This window comes from Erpetoichthys calabaricus, chromosome 16 (genome assembly GCF_900747795.2).
Source record: "Erpetoichthys calabaricus chromosome 16, fErpCal1.3, whole genome shotgun sequence".
NCBI lineage: Eukaryota > Metazoa > Chordata > Cladistia > Polypteriformes > Polypteridae > Erpetoichthys > Erpetoichthys calabaricus.
In genome coordinates this window covers 49,048,132-49,063,274 of record NC_041409.2, presented here as the reverse complement: position 1 = coordinate 49,063,274, position 15,143 = coordinate 49,048,132, and the positions used below count along the sequence as shown (strand labels likewise).

Genomic DNA, 15,143 nt, shown 5'->3' with positions numbered 1-15,143 from the left:
AAAAAAATTAAACACAAACAAATAAAAAAGGCATGCATTAACAGAGCCTGAAGGTGCCCTGCTGCCTATCACCCTCCTTAGGGTAACAAATTTATTACGCGCCATTGATCAAAAAGGAAAATAAATATATTTTTTTCTTCAAATTGGCAACCCAGTAGACTCCAGTTTCTTTTTTTTTTTTTAAATTGGATATCCCAGAAACAAAAGTGCAATAGAGAAACTGATTCATTAAAAAATAATAATTTAAAAAGTTTGCAAAGCTCATAACAAAACCAGTATATACATTATATATAAAAGCAAGAAGAGAAACTTGATTTTGACAAGATTGTCTTCTGTGCATTAAGATGGCCAGAAGACCAAAGTGCATGTCTCCTTCAAAAGTAGGAAGTGGTTTTATTCTGAACCTCCACGTCCTCTTTGACCAGTGACCTAGGATTTGTATTTTTGTTGACATCAAATTTCACCTTTCCAGTTTTGACTTTGAGAGTTTTCTTCATTCTGATTTCTACTGCTCCAAAGAGTGAATAGAAGATAAAGAACAGAAGCAACACAAATACAGAAAGTGAAAAACAAAACAAAAAAGGAAAGCAGAAGACAGTTCTTTTCGGTCCAAAGTGGGCAATAGTCATACAGCACAGAACAGTGGGCAGCAGAACCAAATAAAAATAAAACCTAGCAATAAAACAAATTGCCTTTTTGTAAGATACAACTCTTAAAGGATTCTTGTTGCAAACGATACTTAAAAACCTTAATGACTCTTGTAGCTTTAATGCACTTGTAACAGAAAAGTTCCATACTAACGTAAAATGAACTTCAGGATAATAAAAAAAGTCAAAATCAAATGTATAGGTGTTCTGATTAGCTAAGATTTTGGCCATTTCCACTCTCGCTTCCCGAACCAGGATTTGCATGTTTTTCAGTACAAGTAGATTGTGATTCTAGTTTTTGATTCTGGTGAAACGAAGTATCTGCCTGAAAACTATGCGAGGGAAATTCCCTAAAGAATTGAGTAATGGGCGTTTGAAACGCTGCTCACAGTGTTTAGTCGGTAAAGCTCTTTACAAATGGTAAAGGCTGGGCACCTCTTTTCCCAGATTACTTCATGACTTCAGAACAGGAATGGCAAACTTAGGGTTTAAGGCAAAACTACATAGTGTACATATGTATACCAGTCCACTACAGCACAGGAACAGGTGATGGGAAATGTCTAAATTACTCGGCACTGGGTACTACCTGAAATTTCTTTTCGTAAGCTACACTATGCGATTTTAGCCTGACTTGTGCACTCTGCAATGGGTTTTTCAAACAGGCACAAAAATGATAAGAAAGTTGTTGAAGGTCATAAAGTCATAACTTGTTTGCTATGAGATATTGGAACATTAGAACAATCCATTCAGCTCAACAAAGCTCGCCAGTTCAACCCACTTAATTCTTCCAGAATAAAATAAAGTCAAGTTTTGAAGGTCCCTAAAGTCCTTCTGTCTACTGCACTACTTGGTCACTTATTCCATGTGTCTGTGGTTCTCTGTGTGAAGAAAAACTATCTTAACATTTATGTGAAGTTTGCTCTTAACAAGTTTCCAACTGTGTCCCCTCATTTTAAAATAACAATCTTGATCCGTTATATATGTTATGTAAGATATGTTCCTTATGGGCTCCCACTTGGGTTTTAACATTTCAATGAAATTCAGGCACTGTCTACTTGAGTTTGTCTGATGTGAGAGGCCATACAATCCGATGGTACAATTCAATTTCCATTGATTAATCAGAAAGCAACTCAAGAGTTTTTACTTTCATAAGTATGGCTGGAAAACATCTGTGAACACATGAGGAGGAGGCTGCGGTGGGTTGGCACCCTGCCCAGGATTGGTTCCTGCCTTGTGCCCTGTGTTGGCTGGGATTGGCTCCAGCAGACCCCCGTGACCCTGTGTTCGGATTCAGCGGGTTGGAAAATGGATGGCTAGATGGATGAGGAGGAGGACATACTGGGTTGAGCTGTGTCAAAGTGAACTATTCGCTCTATGATATTACTTCAGTGGATTATCTCTGATCAGTTCTTCAATGAAGACAGCAGCTAAAAACTTCAGGTAGCATTGCTCATGTGTACTTTTCACAAATTAACATAACAACTTCTTTCCTTCTTTAAGCTGGTGTCACATTCTACAGCTCTTAGTTGTAGGGTACTTCAGACTTGCCATCTGTAGTTGCTGAGATCGCTGGAAAGGGGTGTGAGGCTCTCCCGATATCTATGCAAAAAGACAAAGGTCCAAGCCTTTAGAGTCCTGGTGCTTTCTGTTTTGCTATATGGTTGCAAGACATGGACGCTATCCAGTGACTTGAGACAAAAACTGAACTCCTTTGTTGCTATGTCTATTCAGAGAATCCTTGGGTACCGCTGGTTTGACTTTGTGTCAAATGAGCAGTTCCTCATGGAGTCCTGAATGAGGCACATTACCTGCATTGTGAGGAAGCATCAGTTATGGCACTATGGCCATGTGGCTCAATTTCCCGAGGGTGATCTGGCTCGCAGGATTGCAGAGGATCTGAGTGACTTGACCATACCAATGGGATGGATGCCCATGTAACACCTGGCTGCAGCAGGAGGATGGGACTGGACTGCGTGTGTGCCATTAGGGGGTTGCCAACTGGGATCCGGAGCTGTTTTGTTGTGTGGTGGGTGCAGCAAAGCCCTGTACCAGTGCCTGCTCCTAACCTGACCTGACATCTGTAGTTGCTGTTCTCATCGGCAGACCACATCAATCTACAAGTACTTGCCCCTTTTTCTGACAGCTAACTTGTTAGAGGTAAATTTCACACAAACAGGATTTTTTCTTCACACAGAGCCTCAGAGACAGAATGACTTTAGGGACCTTCAAAACTTGACTTGATGTTATTTTGAAAGAATTATGTGGATAGGATTAGCCAGCTTTGTTGGGCTGAATGGCCTGTTCTCATCGAGATTTTTCTAATAGTGTTCTGCCTGATGGAGCTGCTGCTATACAAAGGGGTTAACAGGTACAGCTAATTCAGTCTCAGTCTCTGCCCTTTTCTTTTCCTCATTGTGTTATGGTATGTAAAATGTGACATATCAGACACACAAGCTTCTCTTCTGTTTGTGAGGTCCAAAACACAAGCGTTCCTTATTCCTCACCACTGCACTATATGCATTTTATTTGCAGATCACCAGTCATTGGTTGTCAGCTCTCATTCACACAGAGCCTTTCATGGCTAACGACAAATCAAACCTGTCTGATTTTGTCAGGCTGAGTTGTGGACTAGTTCAAGTGAGTCACTGAGTGTGTCGTATGAATGACTTCCCTCACATGAGTGTACCATAACTACCTGCGATTCACTTAGATTACATGAATACATGAAAATTACATGAAGGCTATACCTGAAAATCACTGGAAAAGTCATCCATTGTGACATGGCATTTAGGGGGAAAATGTAAACATCTCAGAAATGGATCTCCAAAGCCAGAAAAGAAAACTAAATGATGCCATACTTTCCTATTCTGGAATATCTTTCAATATTCAGGAGTGTCAAACTTGGTTCCTGACTGCCTAAAGATTTTCCTTTGAGCTAGTTTCTTACATTTACAGTCTATTATTGCTATGGAACCTACTTTTGCCTTGATTTTAGTACACTTGTCTGTTTACATTCTGACCTCTTTTGTGAAAAGCGGACAGCTTGAAAATGAGAGGCAAACAAGAAAACCTACAGCTGAACAGGTCAAGTGTTTTTCATAAAGCATACAACGTCATATTTTCAAACTGGTTAATCTAAGTCAAGCTCATGGACGGTCACAGCCTATTCTGGCAGCATGGAGCGGAATATAAGAAACAGCCTTGGGCATGGTGACAGTCCATCGCAGGGCGCGCACACACACACACAAACCCCCCACTGAGCCTATTTTCAAATGACTAATACACCTAACTAACAGGTTTATAGGGATAAGAGAGGAAAATATGTACACTTGGTTCAAAAAGAGGATGCGGGTTCCGTGACGCATCAGCGCTACCTAATGTGACACCCATCAAAAGGTATATTTTTTAATAAAAGATTTTTAAAGTGTGTAAAAAGTGACAGATTTAAAGTACCAATGTAATGCAGTTTATGTAACATTTTCATGATGATCTTCAATGCATACCATAGAAATAGTGATGTATAAGTTCCTTAAAAAATGTCAAGTAGTGGATACTTATTACATGGTAAGCAGAGAAAACATAGATGGTTGGGTGTGCTAAATATTTTTGAATAGGGAAAAGAGGATCTCCCTGACTAGCACACCGGTGCCCCTATTGCTTGGAATGCGTAAAGGTGTTGGGAGGATGGACGCCCTGGTTAATGTTATCTGCTGTCTGTTGCTATCAAATGTTTTCTAGAGCATTATTTCTTGTAATGAAAATATCCCCAGTTACTGTTAATCAGAAATTTCTATTAAGATCGTAAAACTTTATGGCCGGGCAGAATGAGAGCATGAACAAGCCATAGAGATAAACAGAACCCAGGCAAAAATGGTGTTGTGTGGTGATTTGGGGATGCACAATAATGGACTATGCACATGTACTGTATGTTTACTATCTCTTACGAATGTATAGAGTAGGCACGTGATACAATAATGATAAACGCATGGACTAGAAAAACAGGGACATTTAGCGTTAATTATACTTTGTCTATTGATTACACCAAAATTTTGCTGAGCTATTTGGCTTGCTGTAAGACTAGCTAGAATTGATGTCAGCAAACATGAGGTACATCCTGTGAGACATTTGTCATGGGTTAAACATTGACTAATGGAAGAACTGAGGGAAAAAAGGTAGGGCATGGATAGAATTGTTGGACAGGCCAGTCGGCCTGTACTCTTTGGCGCCTCATTGACCCAAGAATGCCGTACAGAAGCGTGAAAAAGACTTAAATACCAGGGCAAATTGATGGCCTACATTCAAACCCTGACATTGCAGCCAAAAACCCTGCCAGAATGACATAATGCAAGAACAACTTCCCCCTGAGCACTAGATGCATTTTGTATCTATCCTTCAAAGAGAAGCTCTGCTATCCATCCAGGTTGTATTTGGGGTTAATGCTACACCATCTCCTTGCTTTAGCTTTAGGTACATTTTAGGACATTTATAATTAAGATTTATAACAAGTTGTAACCGCTTGATTACTGTACAGTCTGTTTAAAGTCACTAAGTAAGTTAATGATACTGTAAGTGATGCATGAGGTCAATCCTGTTTTGGTCTGTTTGTGAATGGTGTCAATGAAAGAGATTGCAGCGTGACCCCTGACTAACACATACATGGGAAGAGGTTAAATTGGGGATGTTATTAGGTGAGAGTTGCGTCCCTCTGTGACACCCCCACGACAATGCAATTGTCAAAATAAATATTTCTTAAGATGGTATTGGTGAATCGGAAATTTTCCATGTAACTCAAGATCAAAACTTGTTCTTATGTTAAAGTTCAACAAGTTAATACAACAAACTATCAGATTTATTTTTCAAATATGTGTTTAAATTGAATTTACAAACATGTACTCATTGGCATAGTAGCTAGCACTGCTGACACACAGCTCGAGGAACTTGACTACAACTCCTTGTGTCAACTTGGCATGTTCTCCTCGTGTTCTATTGACTAGTCTTTGTGTACTCTGGTTTGCTTCAATATCCCAAAGATGAAATTAGATGGGTTGGTGACTCTAAATTGGCACAAAATTAGTGAATGTGCCTCATGATGGACTGGGGTTTCATCCATGGTTTACTTCTACCAAACCATGCAGGTCTGAACCTGCCCAGCAACTCAAGAAGCATTTCAGAAAATGAATGGGTGGATGAACTGTGGAACTAAATTCTGGACAGAATTTTCAGCTGACAATTTAATAATGTTCAGTAGTATTCCTGTTAGTTTACTGTAAAATTTTGGTTTCATTTCCTTAAGGTTCTTAATATTTTTGAAGATTTTTTTTGGATGCATATCAGATCATGACCACTGTTTCTATACTTTCTAAATACCATTGTTTTATCAAAACTATCAAAGTAATGATGGACTTCAACTATGTATTAGCTTAGGAAATGTGTGTAAAGATAACAGGGTAAGACTTACGTTAATAGAACATACGCTGGCTTTGAGCTGAATGTTAATATATACCAAATAAAAATGTCACTCATTAAAATGGTGGTTAGTCTCTTAGTTATTAGTTAAACTTAGGATGACTAGCAGTAGCTGGTGGGGTGAGTTTGGAGGCTCACTATTGATTTTTCTAGGACAGTCTGGTGGATTGTGACCTGTGGGGAGATCCGCACCAGAGTACATTCTGGTATGTCGCCACCTGATTTCTGCTATGCTTAACATGAAAAGATCTGCTTTACATGGAACTTATACAACTCCAATCCATAGTTTGCTACAATGTTGCGACTCTGACTTTTAGTTGTTTGTACATAAATAAAAACTTGCCAATTGTTATGAATGATATTGATTTGGTGGTTACATGGCCACATTGCCAAACCCCTAATGGAATGAGGCATCAAAATTATTTCAAGCCTCAGGATTCAATGGCTCATCTGCACCAGTGATACCACCAGGTTTCTTCTTATTTTACTTTAGTTTACCTAGTTTTGGAAATCACAATGTAGTAACTATATTGTAAGAATGCACTGGAAGAAGAAGGTAGCCATTTGGCTTAGATTATTTGTAATATGACTTTTCCCACTATGACTAACCACTGGGGCGGCACGGTGGCGCAGTGGGTAGCGCTGCTGCCTCGCAGTTGGGTGATCTGGGGACCTGGGTTCGCTTCCTGGGTCCTCCCTGCATGGAGTTTGCATGTTCTCCCCGTGTCTGTGTGGGTTTCCTCCGGGCGCTCTGGTTTCCTCCCACAGTCCAAAGACATGCAGGTTAGGTGGATTGGCAATTCTAAATTGGCCTTAGTGTGTGCTTGGTGTGTGGGTGTGTTTGTGTGTGTCCTGCGGTGGGTTGGCACCCTGCACAGGATTGGTTCCTGCCTTGTGCCCTGTGTTGGCTGGGATTGGCTCCAGCAGACCCCCGTGACCCTGTGTTCGGATTCAGCGGGTTGGAAAATGTATTTTCTCCACAAATGTTATTAAATGGAGTTTCTGTTTTCCTTTTTCATGCCCATATCTCAAATATTATGTTTATATGATTATATACTGTCATGATTCGCTAATAACCAACATTAATTTCTGTTTAACAGTTTAATCCAATATTTGTGTTTATGTGTACAAATATTGTGTGGATTACTACTTTACTGTTATTGCATTTCAGTTGTGGAATATGCATAATTGTTCTCTGCCTGTATTTAGTGGAGAATACTATAAAGGAATACATGTAAAACAATAGTTAGTAAGGACCTGGTCTTCATGTAAAAGAATTTACATATAACATCACTTTTTAGCTGTTATCTCTATAATTTACAGTTGGTTCAGTAGCAAATACACTAAATTAATTTGGTTTGTTATAGAATGTATATGAGACCTACTAAGGGGAAAGAAAAAATAAAAATCACACGGTAATTGTTATTTTGTGAAAAAACAAAAAAAATGTGTAGTCCTGTAATCCAACAAGAAATCTGAGAACATCTTTAGTACTGTAAAGATATAAAGGAAGTCAAGAAAATCAGTTGTCCAGTAACATGACAAGACAGTCAAGAAAAAGCCATAGGTCCATGAAGCAAAAGGAAAATTGAAAACAACTCAAGTGCAATAAAACACCACAGAGAGTAAGCAGATATAGCCATGAGAAGCAAAAAAAAAATGCATAGTGTAATGCATTAATAAAAAAAGTCAAGAATAGGTGTCGTCTGGTGCAGTAACAAGTAGTCACATAAAGCAACAAGAACAAGACTGAGGACAGCTGTAGACGCATGAAGTAATAATACAGTCAAGAACAGCTTTTAGATCCATAAAGTAACAAGAAAGGTTAGGCCTGCTGTAAACCCATGAATTACCAAGAAAGCTGAGAATAGGTGTAGACCTCTTAGGAAGGTCAAGAACAGCTATAGACCCATGAAGTAACAAGAAAGCTGAAAACAGCTGTAGACGCATGAAGTAACTGGAAAGTCGAGGACAGCTGCAGTCCACTGAATCAATTCACAAGACAATAACAACTCTACTACAGTGAAGCAAGAAGCAAGCTCAGAATAGCTGTGGTATGGTGAAGCTTTAAACAAGATGAGGAAAGCTGAAGTCCTGTGAAGGTTTAAGAATGTCCAGACGAGCTGGAGTCTAGTGACACAACAAGGTTGTCAAGAAAAGTTATAGTGCAGGGAAAGACTGGAGACTGAACAGTGAAGCAGTGTAAAGAAAGTAGCAATGACTTTTGAAAGTAAACACAGGGAGCTAGATGAGATAGAAACAGAAACCCAAACTTCACTCCAGATCAGTTCCTGAAAGAATCACAAAACCAACACTAATCCTGTCAGAATGAGAAAAAACTACAACAAGGTACTAATCAGGTGAGCACTAAGAAAGCCATAAAAAGACAGCTGCCATATGTGGATACACATACGCTGTATGACAGAGAAATCCTTCTCAGTGAATACCTATGAAGCTTGAACATTGATTCAATATACACTTGTTGAGAAACAGAACACAGACGTAGATGTGGACGGATGTGACCTTTTATAACCCCCAGCTCCTTTCATAATGTTAGGTTAAAGACCAAGCGTTAATGTTATTCACTGTATAGTTAATTCCTTAAATATATGGGCATTTCTCTTAGCCTGTGAAATTTCTTACCCTTACAAAATGAATGTGAAGGACCAGAGGTTGTGAATGTCTACACTGCATCATTCAGCGTTTTTTTTTGACTTCTGTGACTTGCAACTTCCAGAAATGAAATGTGCACCTTATCTATGCAAAATGAGCAGTGTTAGGGACATCTGGGTCACTAATACTAAATCTAAACTGACTAGCCACTGGCATCACATCCAGTACAAATGTAGTGTATTGATCACTCTACACTTCAATCAGTAGTATGCTCTTGCAAAAGTGCTGTAAAAATATGTTATACCTCTGCTCTGTTGCTATAAATTGCAATTCACTTGCACTCACACAATGAATTAGAAGGGAATTAGCGCTCAAAGAGTACGGATCCATCAACTCAGTTGTAATGCTTACAGTATGCTATTTTGTGCCTGTAAGTGAAGCCTGAACATGTTTCCGAGTTAGGTTTTGTAAGTCATTAAAAAGTGTTATTTTAACTTGTTTAATGTTTATCATTTTAAAAACACATAATTCATTATCTTTAATGGCCTTGTTTCCTTCGAACGTTGAACTTAAGCCTTGTGTAAAGTAACAAAACTTTCTAAACCCTTGATGAATGCGGGTCACAGGGCTCCCGAAATGCCAACTACTTGGCACAAGGTTCACACTGGCACTAAGCCTTTAGATTAATAAAAAACACCCAGCAGTTAAAAGGAGGCCTTTGAATGTCCGAAGATACCAATCGGAAAGTGCTTGACGTGAGAAGACCACTGAGCTGCCAGTTGGAAAAATTTGACATCGTTCCATTCCACACCATCAATTAGCACTGCAGAGAAGAAAAAGACAAGATATGTGAGGTAGGAAAGCAAACAAATAAAAAAAAAACAAAAAAAACAATTATAACATGCAGGCTGCCCAAGTAATAGAGATAAGATATACATTGATGTCTTTCTTTATATCTGTTTCTTATTTTTCCTTTCTTCTCAGACAGAATAGACAATACATGACCTAGTGTCATAGGGCCTGATGTAGGACGCAAGACACAACTATTCCTGGAAGAGTTAAAAAAAAAATATTATAAAACTTCCAGCAATTCCCTTTAAGCCATCTTTAAAATCCTCTCCTTGAGATGCAACACATTTTTCCCAGCACTTCTCCCATCCCTGGAAATATTTTCCTTTGTTACTTTGTCCTGCATTTTTTTTCCCGGATTTCTTCCATAGTAGCAAATCATCTTCCCTTCAGTCTCAGTTTTAATTTCAGAAACAAAAAGAAGTCAGACGGAGTGAGTTCTGACAAATACTGTCATGATCATGGCTGAATGTTGGGGTCTTATAGCCTTTTTCTATAATAGGTGCCATTTTGCATAACCATCATTAGGGTCACATCCTGATCTTCTAGGGGTGCGGTTTCCAGGGTTGTGACCTCAAAATCATCAGCAAGATGTGATAAAAGACTAGCAGTTGCACCAAGCTTTATCGGATCTGCAGGTAAATCCTTTAAACTCTTATAGAAATTATCTCTTTGTTATTGATTTGCATGTCTTGTCTGTGTTTTGATGTCTTCAAAGAAAGAAAGAAAGAAAGAAACAAACAAAGAAAGAACTGTACCAGATGTCCCACCCCTGCTCCAGTCAGCACTACGTACCTCTCAACATGGTTTGCTGGTGTTTTGCTGTACAGATCAGCCTGCTGATGCCTTCAATAACTTGGCTCTTGGATTCTACTTCCTTGTCCTTGGTTTTCTTTGATAGAAACATTACTGTAAAGGCAAATTTGAAATGGTCTAAAACTTTGAACACATCCTGATAACTACATCAGTATTAATTTCTGCTGCTGAAAGAATCATTACAAGAACTAGAAAGCATGACCACATACCTCCTGTCCTTAACTTCTTACATTAGTTTCCAGTTAAGCTTAGGGCTGATTTCAAAATTCTCTTTCTTAAATACAAATTTTTTAGCTGTGTGACATAAAAGGCAAAATAACTGCAATCAAGTGCCAGGACAAACTAGATGTTAGCCCCCTGAACACTGTCAATGTTTGTGTCAGAGAAAATATGGAAGTCATTAAACCTTAAGTTGTGGTAGCCTGCAATAACACAAGGGGTGCGTTGACCATGCAGGTCAGACACTGACATTCTACCTTCTCATGTGCAGGCAACAGAAAAAAATTTAAGGAAAGTGCATTAAAAAAAAAAAAAAAACACGTTTACTGTCCTGATTGCAACATCAGGCGATATGTTGGTGAATGTCTCAAAACATATTACATGAAGGATGCATACTAAATCGGCATCAGTACAGCGGATCAGTGGACACTAGATTTACTTTTATCTGCTGTATTTATGATGACGTTTTGGTATGTTTCTTTTACAAGTAAGAACATTTTATCTTGATACACGTTTCTGGCTCATTTTTCCGTTGGCTTCTGACAAGCTGCAAACTTTATGCCACAGGCTGAGCGTATAGGATCTGATGGCTGCCTTACATTGTGACCGCTGCTGTAAGGGGATGCGGCGGCCCTTCAGAAATGCCCTCGTAAACAGTTTTTCAATGGAAAAGAAACACACTCTTTCACTACCTCTTTGTGGGAGCAGCTGCCGGCTTTCTGGCGTGCCGTGTGACGTGCTCCTCATGCAGGGCTACATACTTTTAAAAGATCAAGCCACAGCCCTGAGGTCTCTCACTCTCCTATTTCTTTTCTCCGAGACTTCCTCCGCACCGGCTGCTGCTACCAGCCCGCTGTACCCCTTGATGAAGAGGACTTTGAGTTCTTTTGAGCAGGAGTTGGGGCCGATGCGTCACATTTGACAGCTGTTCCATGTGAGGCCAGATCGCCTCTGTAAGAGACTTGTGTTTATAACTGGCAGTACAGCAATAAAGTTTCATCTCCTTGGAAAACCTGCTGAACTCTCCTGTGCAACTTTGTGACCCAAGCTTGACAACAACTACAACATCTGAGAATGCAGGAGACTCTGATGGCCATACAAAGTACAATATGTTAAATATTCCTGTACATATATATTTCTCTTTCTCAAGCTTCTGTAAAGTTCTAATTTCCCCTTAGGGACAAATAAAGTACATCCATCCATCTATCTATCTGGTAGCACTGTGATCACTGCCACCTAAGAAGCACTTGTTATTTCTTAGTGTGGGAGCAGTTCATCCGAACATGGAAAGGATGAGGAGTTGAAGCAAGGATAAAAGTTACAAGCTCATCCAAGAATGGAATGGATGAAGGATCCAAAGCGAACGTAAAAGGTTGAAAAAGGACTCAGAACTCGCCTTCCTCCATATTATAATGGATTATCATATCTCACGGAGAGTTACTTGAGTTCAGCAACTGTGACATTTTGGGTACTACTAAGAACTGGCTTAAACTACTTATTTTAGACACTATTTTAACGCTGGATGGGTTTCTTCAGACAAAGTGAAAAAAGGAAAAGGGGAACTGGAGATTTAAATGAATAAGCAATGTTGAGAGAGGGAGCACAGTGCAATTAAACCTAAGTGTGTGATCCAGACATTGAAATGCTGACTGAATTCATCTATGTTACTACCCAGGAAAATACGTCCTATCATCCTGACTCAGTGACAGCAATGATTCACTCTGTTACTAATACTTTAATGATGAATCATTCTGACTCCAGACTACTGGTGATTTCAAATAAGGTTTCAAATAAGGTCAAATGTGGACACTAAAATCTTGACTTGCTCTAATCAAATGTTAATGCCTTTGAATATAAACCTGTGGTACAATTCAAGCAGGCCTGACCTCATCTTACTGTCACCTATAAGCCTGTTGTTAACAACAACAACTCTCTTTTATTATCCAGACCAGCTCGTAGGTGTGTTTAGGGGCTGTTGGTTATTATAATATTAATATTTTCTTCAACTTCTGTAAAGTTTTTATTTTCCCATGGGGACAAATAAAATATCATCCATCCATCCATCCATCCATCCATCCATCCATCCATCCATCCATCCATCCATCCATGCCTCCTTTGAAGCAGACAAAACTTGTTTTCCACAGCCCAGCAAAGGACAGAGAGAGAAAGACTTTTGCAAGCTATAATAATAAAAATTGCTGTCTTACCTTTCTTGTTTTTCTCCTTGGTGACCACAGTCATGGACATGGTAGGAAGGGGAGCGTTGTCCCCCGCAGAAAGAGGCAGACGGCTGACCTGCAGCGAACGGAAGGTGCACTTGAGTGTGTTTTTTGTAGAAGAGTCTTTCTTCTCCATGTCTCTTTTCTTCTCTGTGGCCAAGGGGGAAACCCAATAGTCCACCTGCAAGCCCATCAGCTCTCCTTGTCCACTTGCTGGAGTACTGTGGGGTGAGAACATCAAGTGACATGTTAGTCCGTGGTTGTGTGTATATATATATAATTTGTTATACTTTATTAATCCCCAAAGGGAAATGATCTTTTCACATGACTGTTGGATGTCAGAGCGTGAGGTGAACCATTTTACGACGCCCATGGAGCAATGTTCAGGTTAAGGGCCTTGCTCAAGGGCCCAACAGAGTGGGATCCCTTCTGGCAGTAACATGATTTGAAACAGCAACCTTCCAGATCCCATCAAACTTAGCCTGTAATTCAAAACTGAAAGCTCAGTGCATGCCTTGTATTTGGTGAGTAAACTACTGTCAAGATTTTGTTAGGTACTGGTCTTCAAAGGCTTTTGACTTTGAAATGTAATATATTTTTTATTTTCATTATAAAAATCATTTATAATTATTTTAGTTACATCATCATTTTGTGCTTTGTCTTTCTTTGGATGCCTCTAATTTGAATGATTGGGTCTAATGGTGTGGCTGTTTTGTTGCTATGATGCTGCACAGTTGCTAGTCATGTGATGCACAGACTACATCAACAATGACATCATGGGACCAATGAAGGACTAAATGTATTTATAAAATACAAGAAAATGATCACAGGCTTCATGCTTGTGCTTGGATTCACAGTGGCTGATGATGACGATTAACTGTTTTTTGTGCAATTCAATGATGTCAGAATGTTGAGACAAAGGAAACTCCAGAAGTGTGATTACGCATGTAAACATAGATTTTAAAGAAATCGTGTTTCTGCCTTAACTGGGTTACTCGCCTTAACCTGTTCATGTGTGTGCATGTAAACGCACTGAGTGTATGCCCTCGGCATTGTGTTTAACATTTGCTTATTATTATTATTACCACGCTTATTTTAACTTCACCTGTTTGTTGTCTGGTACAAATCTTGTAATCTATATTTAACCCACTTCCTATTGTCCAAATGACTTGAAATTTTGCACACTTACTCACTTCCGATGACAATACAAGAATCAATAATCAGTTTCACTAATTGATCAATTAATCTATATTAATTAAGAAATGAAATTTTCATGTGAAGAATAGTTCAAGATTTCACCAATAGATGGCGCTAGTAACAGATAGAAATATTAAAAGAAGTATTAAAATATTGATTACAAAATGATACTAAAACAAACCCAAGACTAAAAAGTTGAAAATAAAATATATAGAAAAAATACTTTTTAAGAACCATACTTATATTAAGTTAAAAAGTGTAGTAAAAAGTAAAAAAATTAGTCTCTCATACATCACTCATAAAATAAAAGCGTGGGGGCTTTTCATCAATCAACATTCAAAAAACACTTTTTAAAATCTTAGCAAAAGCCCCCACGCTTTTATTTTATGAGTGATGTATGAGAGACTTATTTTTTACTTTTTAGTACACTTTTTAACTTAATATAAGTGTGATTTTTAAAAAGTATATATATACAGTATATATATATATATATATATATATATATATATATATATATATATATATATATTTTTTTTTTTTCCTACCATACGTAGTAGTGCATAATTTTCAAGTAGTCTTCCAGGTGTTCGATAATAGTCTTTTTTGCTCACAAAGTTGTGTTAGGTAAATAAACCAAATAATTATGGAAAATGCAGCAGGGTGCAAACACAATTGTTTTAGACCCTTGAGAAAAAACTGTTTCTGCTCAATGAGAAAAGTCCATAGCACGCCCACAGGGTGTTTACTGATATGTTTAGTTCACTTGGAGGTTTGCAGTGTGAAGAGCAACTGTATGAACTAATAATTGAATCAAGTAATGAAACCTCCACTGATTTGGAATAAAGCAAACGGACTAAGAGTGTGGAAATGCTTTAGGATGACTTAAGAAAAGACCCGACATGAGCAAATAAAAAATATATAGTTAAGAATAATTCTATGTCTGACTTTTGTTTGGTTTTCAATTTTCATTCTGGTTCTTGTTTTAGTTAAAAGATAAAATGATCTCTTGTGTATCAGACCTTTGTTAAGTCCCTGACAACTCTCCTGCCATGCCCCTAAACAAATTACTTACCATTTCTGCCACCTCTACTTTAATAATTGTCTGATTGCACACACC

The 15,143-nt window shown here is 38.5% G+C and overlaps 1 protein-coding gene and 1 long non-coding RNA gene across 2 annotated transcripts in view; both read right to left on the bottom strand.

The window, feature by feature from the left end:
• LOC127526032 (uncharacterized) lies at positions 1–6,583 on the bottom strand. The gene is made up of 2 exons (XR_007933663.1): positions 2,756–6,583; positions 1–2,725 (listed from the first exon to the last, which is right to left on the bottom strand). It is a non-coding gene; the product is annotated as an uncharacterized LOC127526032 (long non-coding RNA).
• A 1,078-nt stretch (positions 6,584–7,661) lies between these two features.
• Positions 7,662–15,143, bottom strand: part of pacs2 (phosphofurin acidic cluster sorting protein 2) — a 310,748-nt gene continuing 303,266 nt past the window's right edge. Inside the window, exons 23-25 of the mRNA XM_051919933.1 lie at positions 12,818–13,050; positions 10,371–10,484; positions 7,662–9,549 (exon numbers count right to left, since the gene is read on the bottom strand). Of these exons, the coding sequence (XP_051775893.1) occupies positions 9,431–9,549; positions 10,371–10,484; positions 12,818–13,050 (466 nt within the window). The 3' untranslated portion in view covers positions 7,662–9,430. The remainder of the gene's footprint in view (positions 9,550–10,370; positions 10,485–12,817; positions 13,051–15,143) is intronic.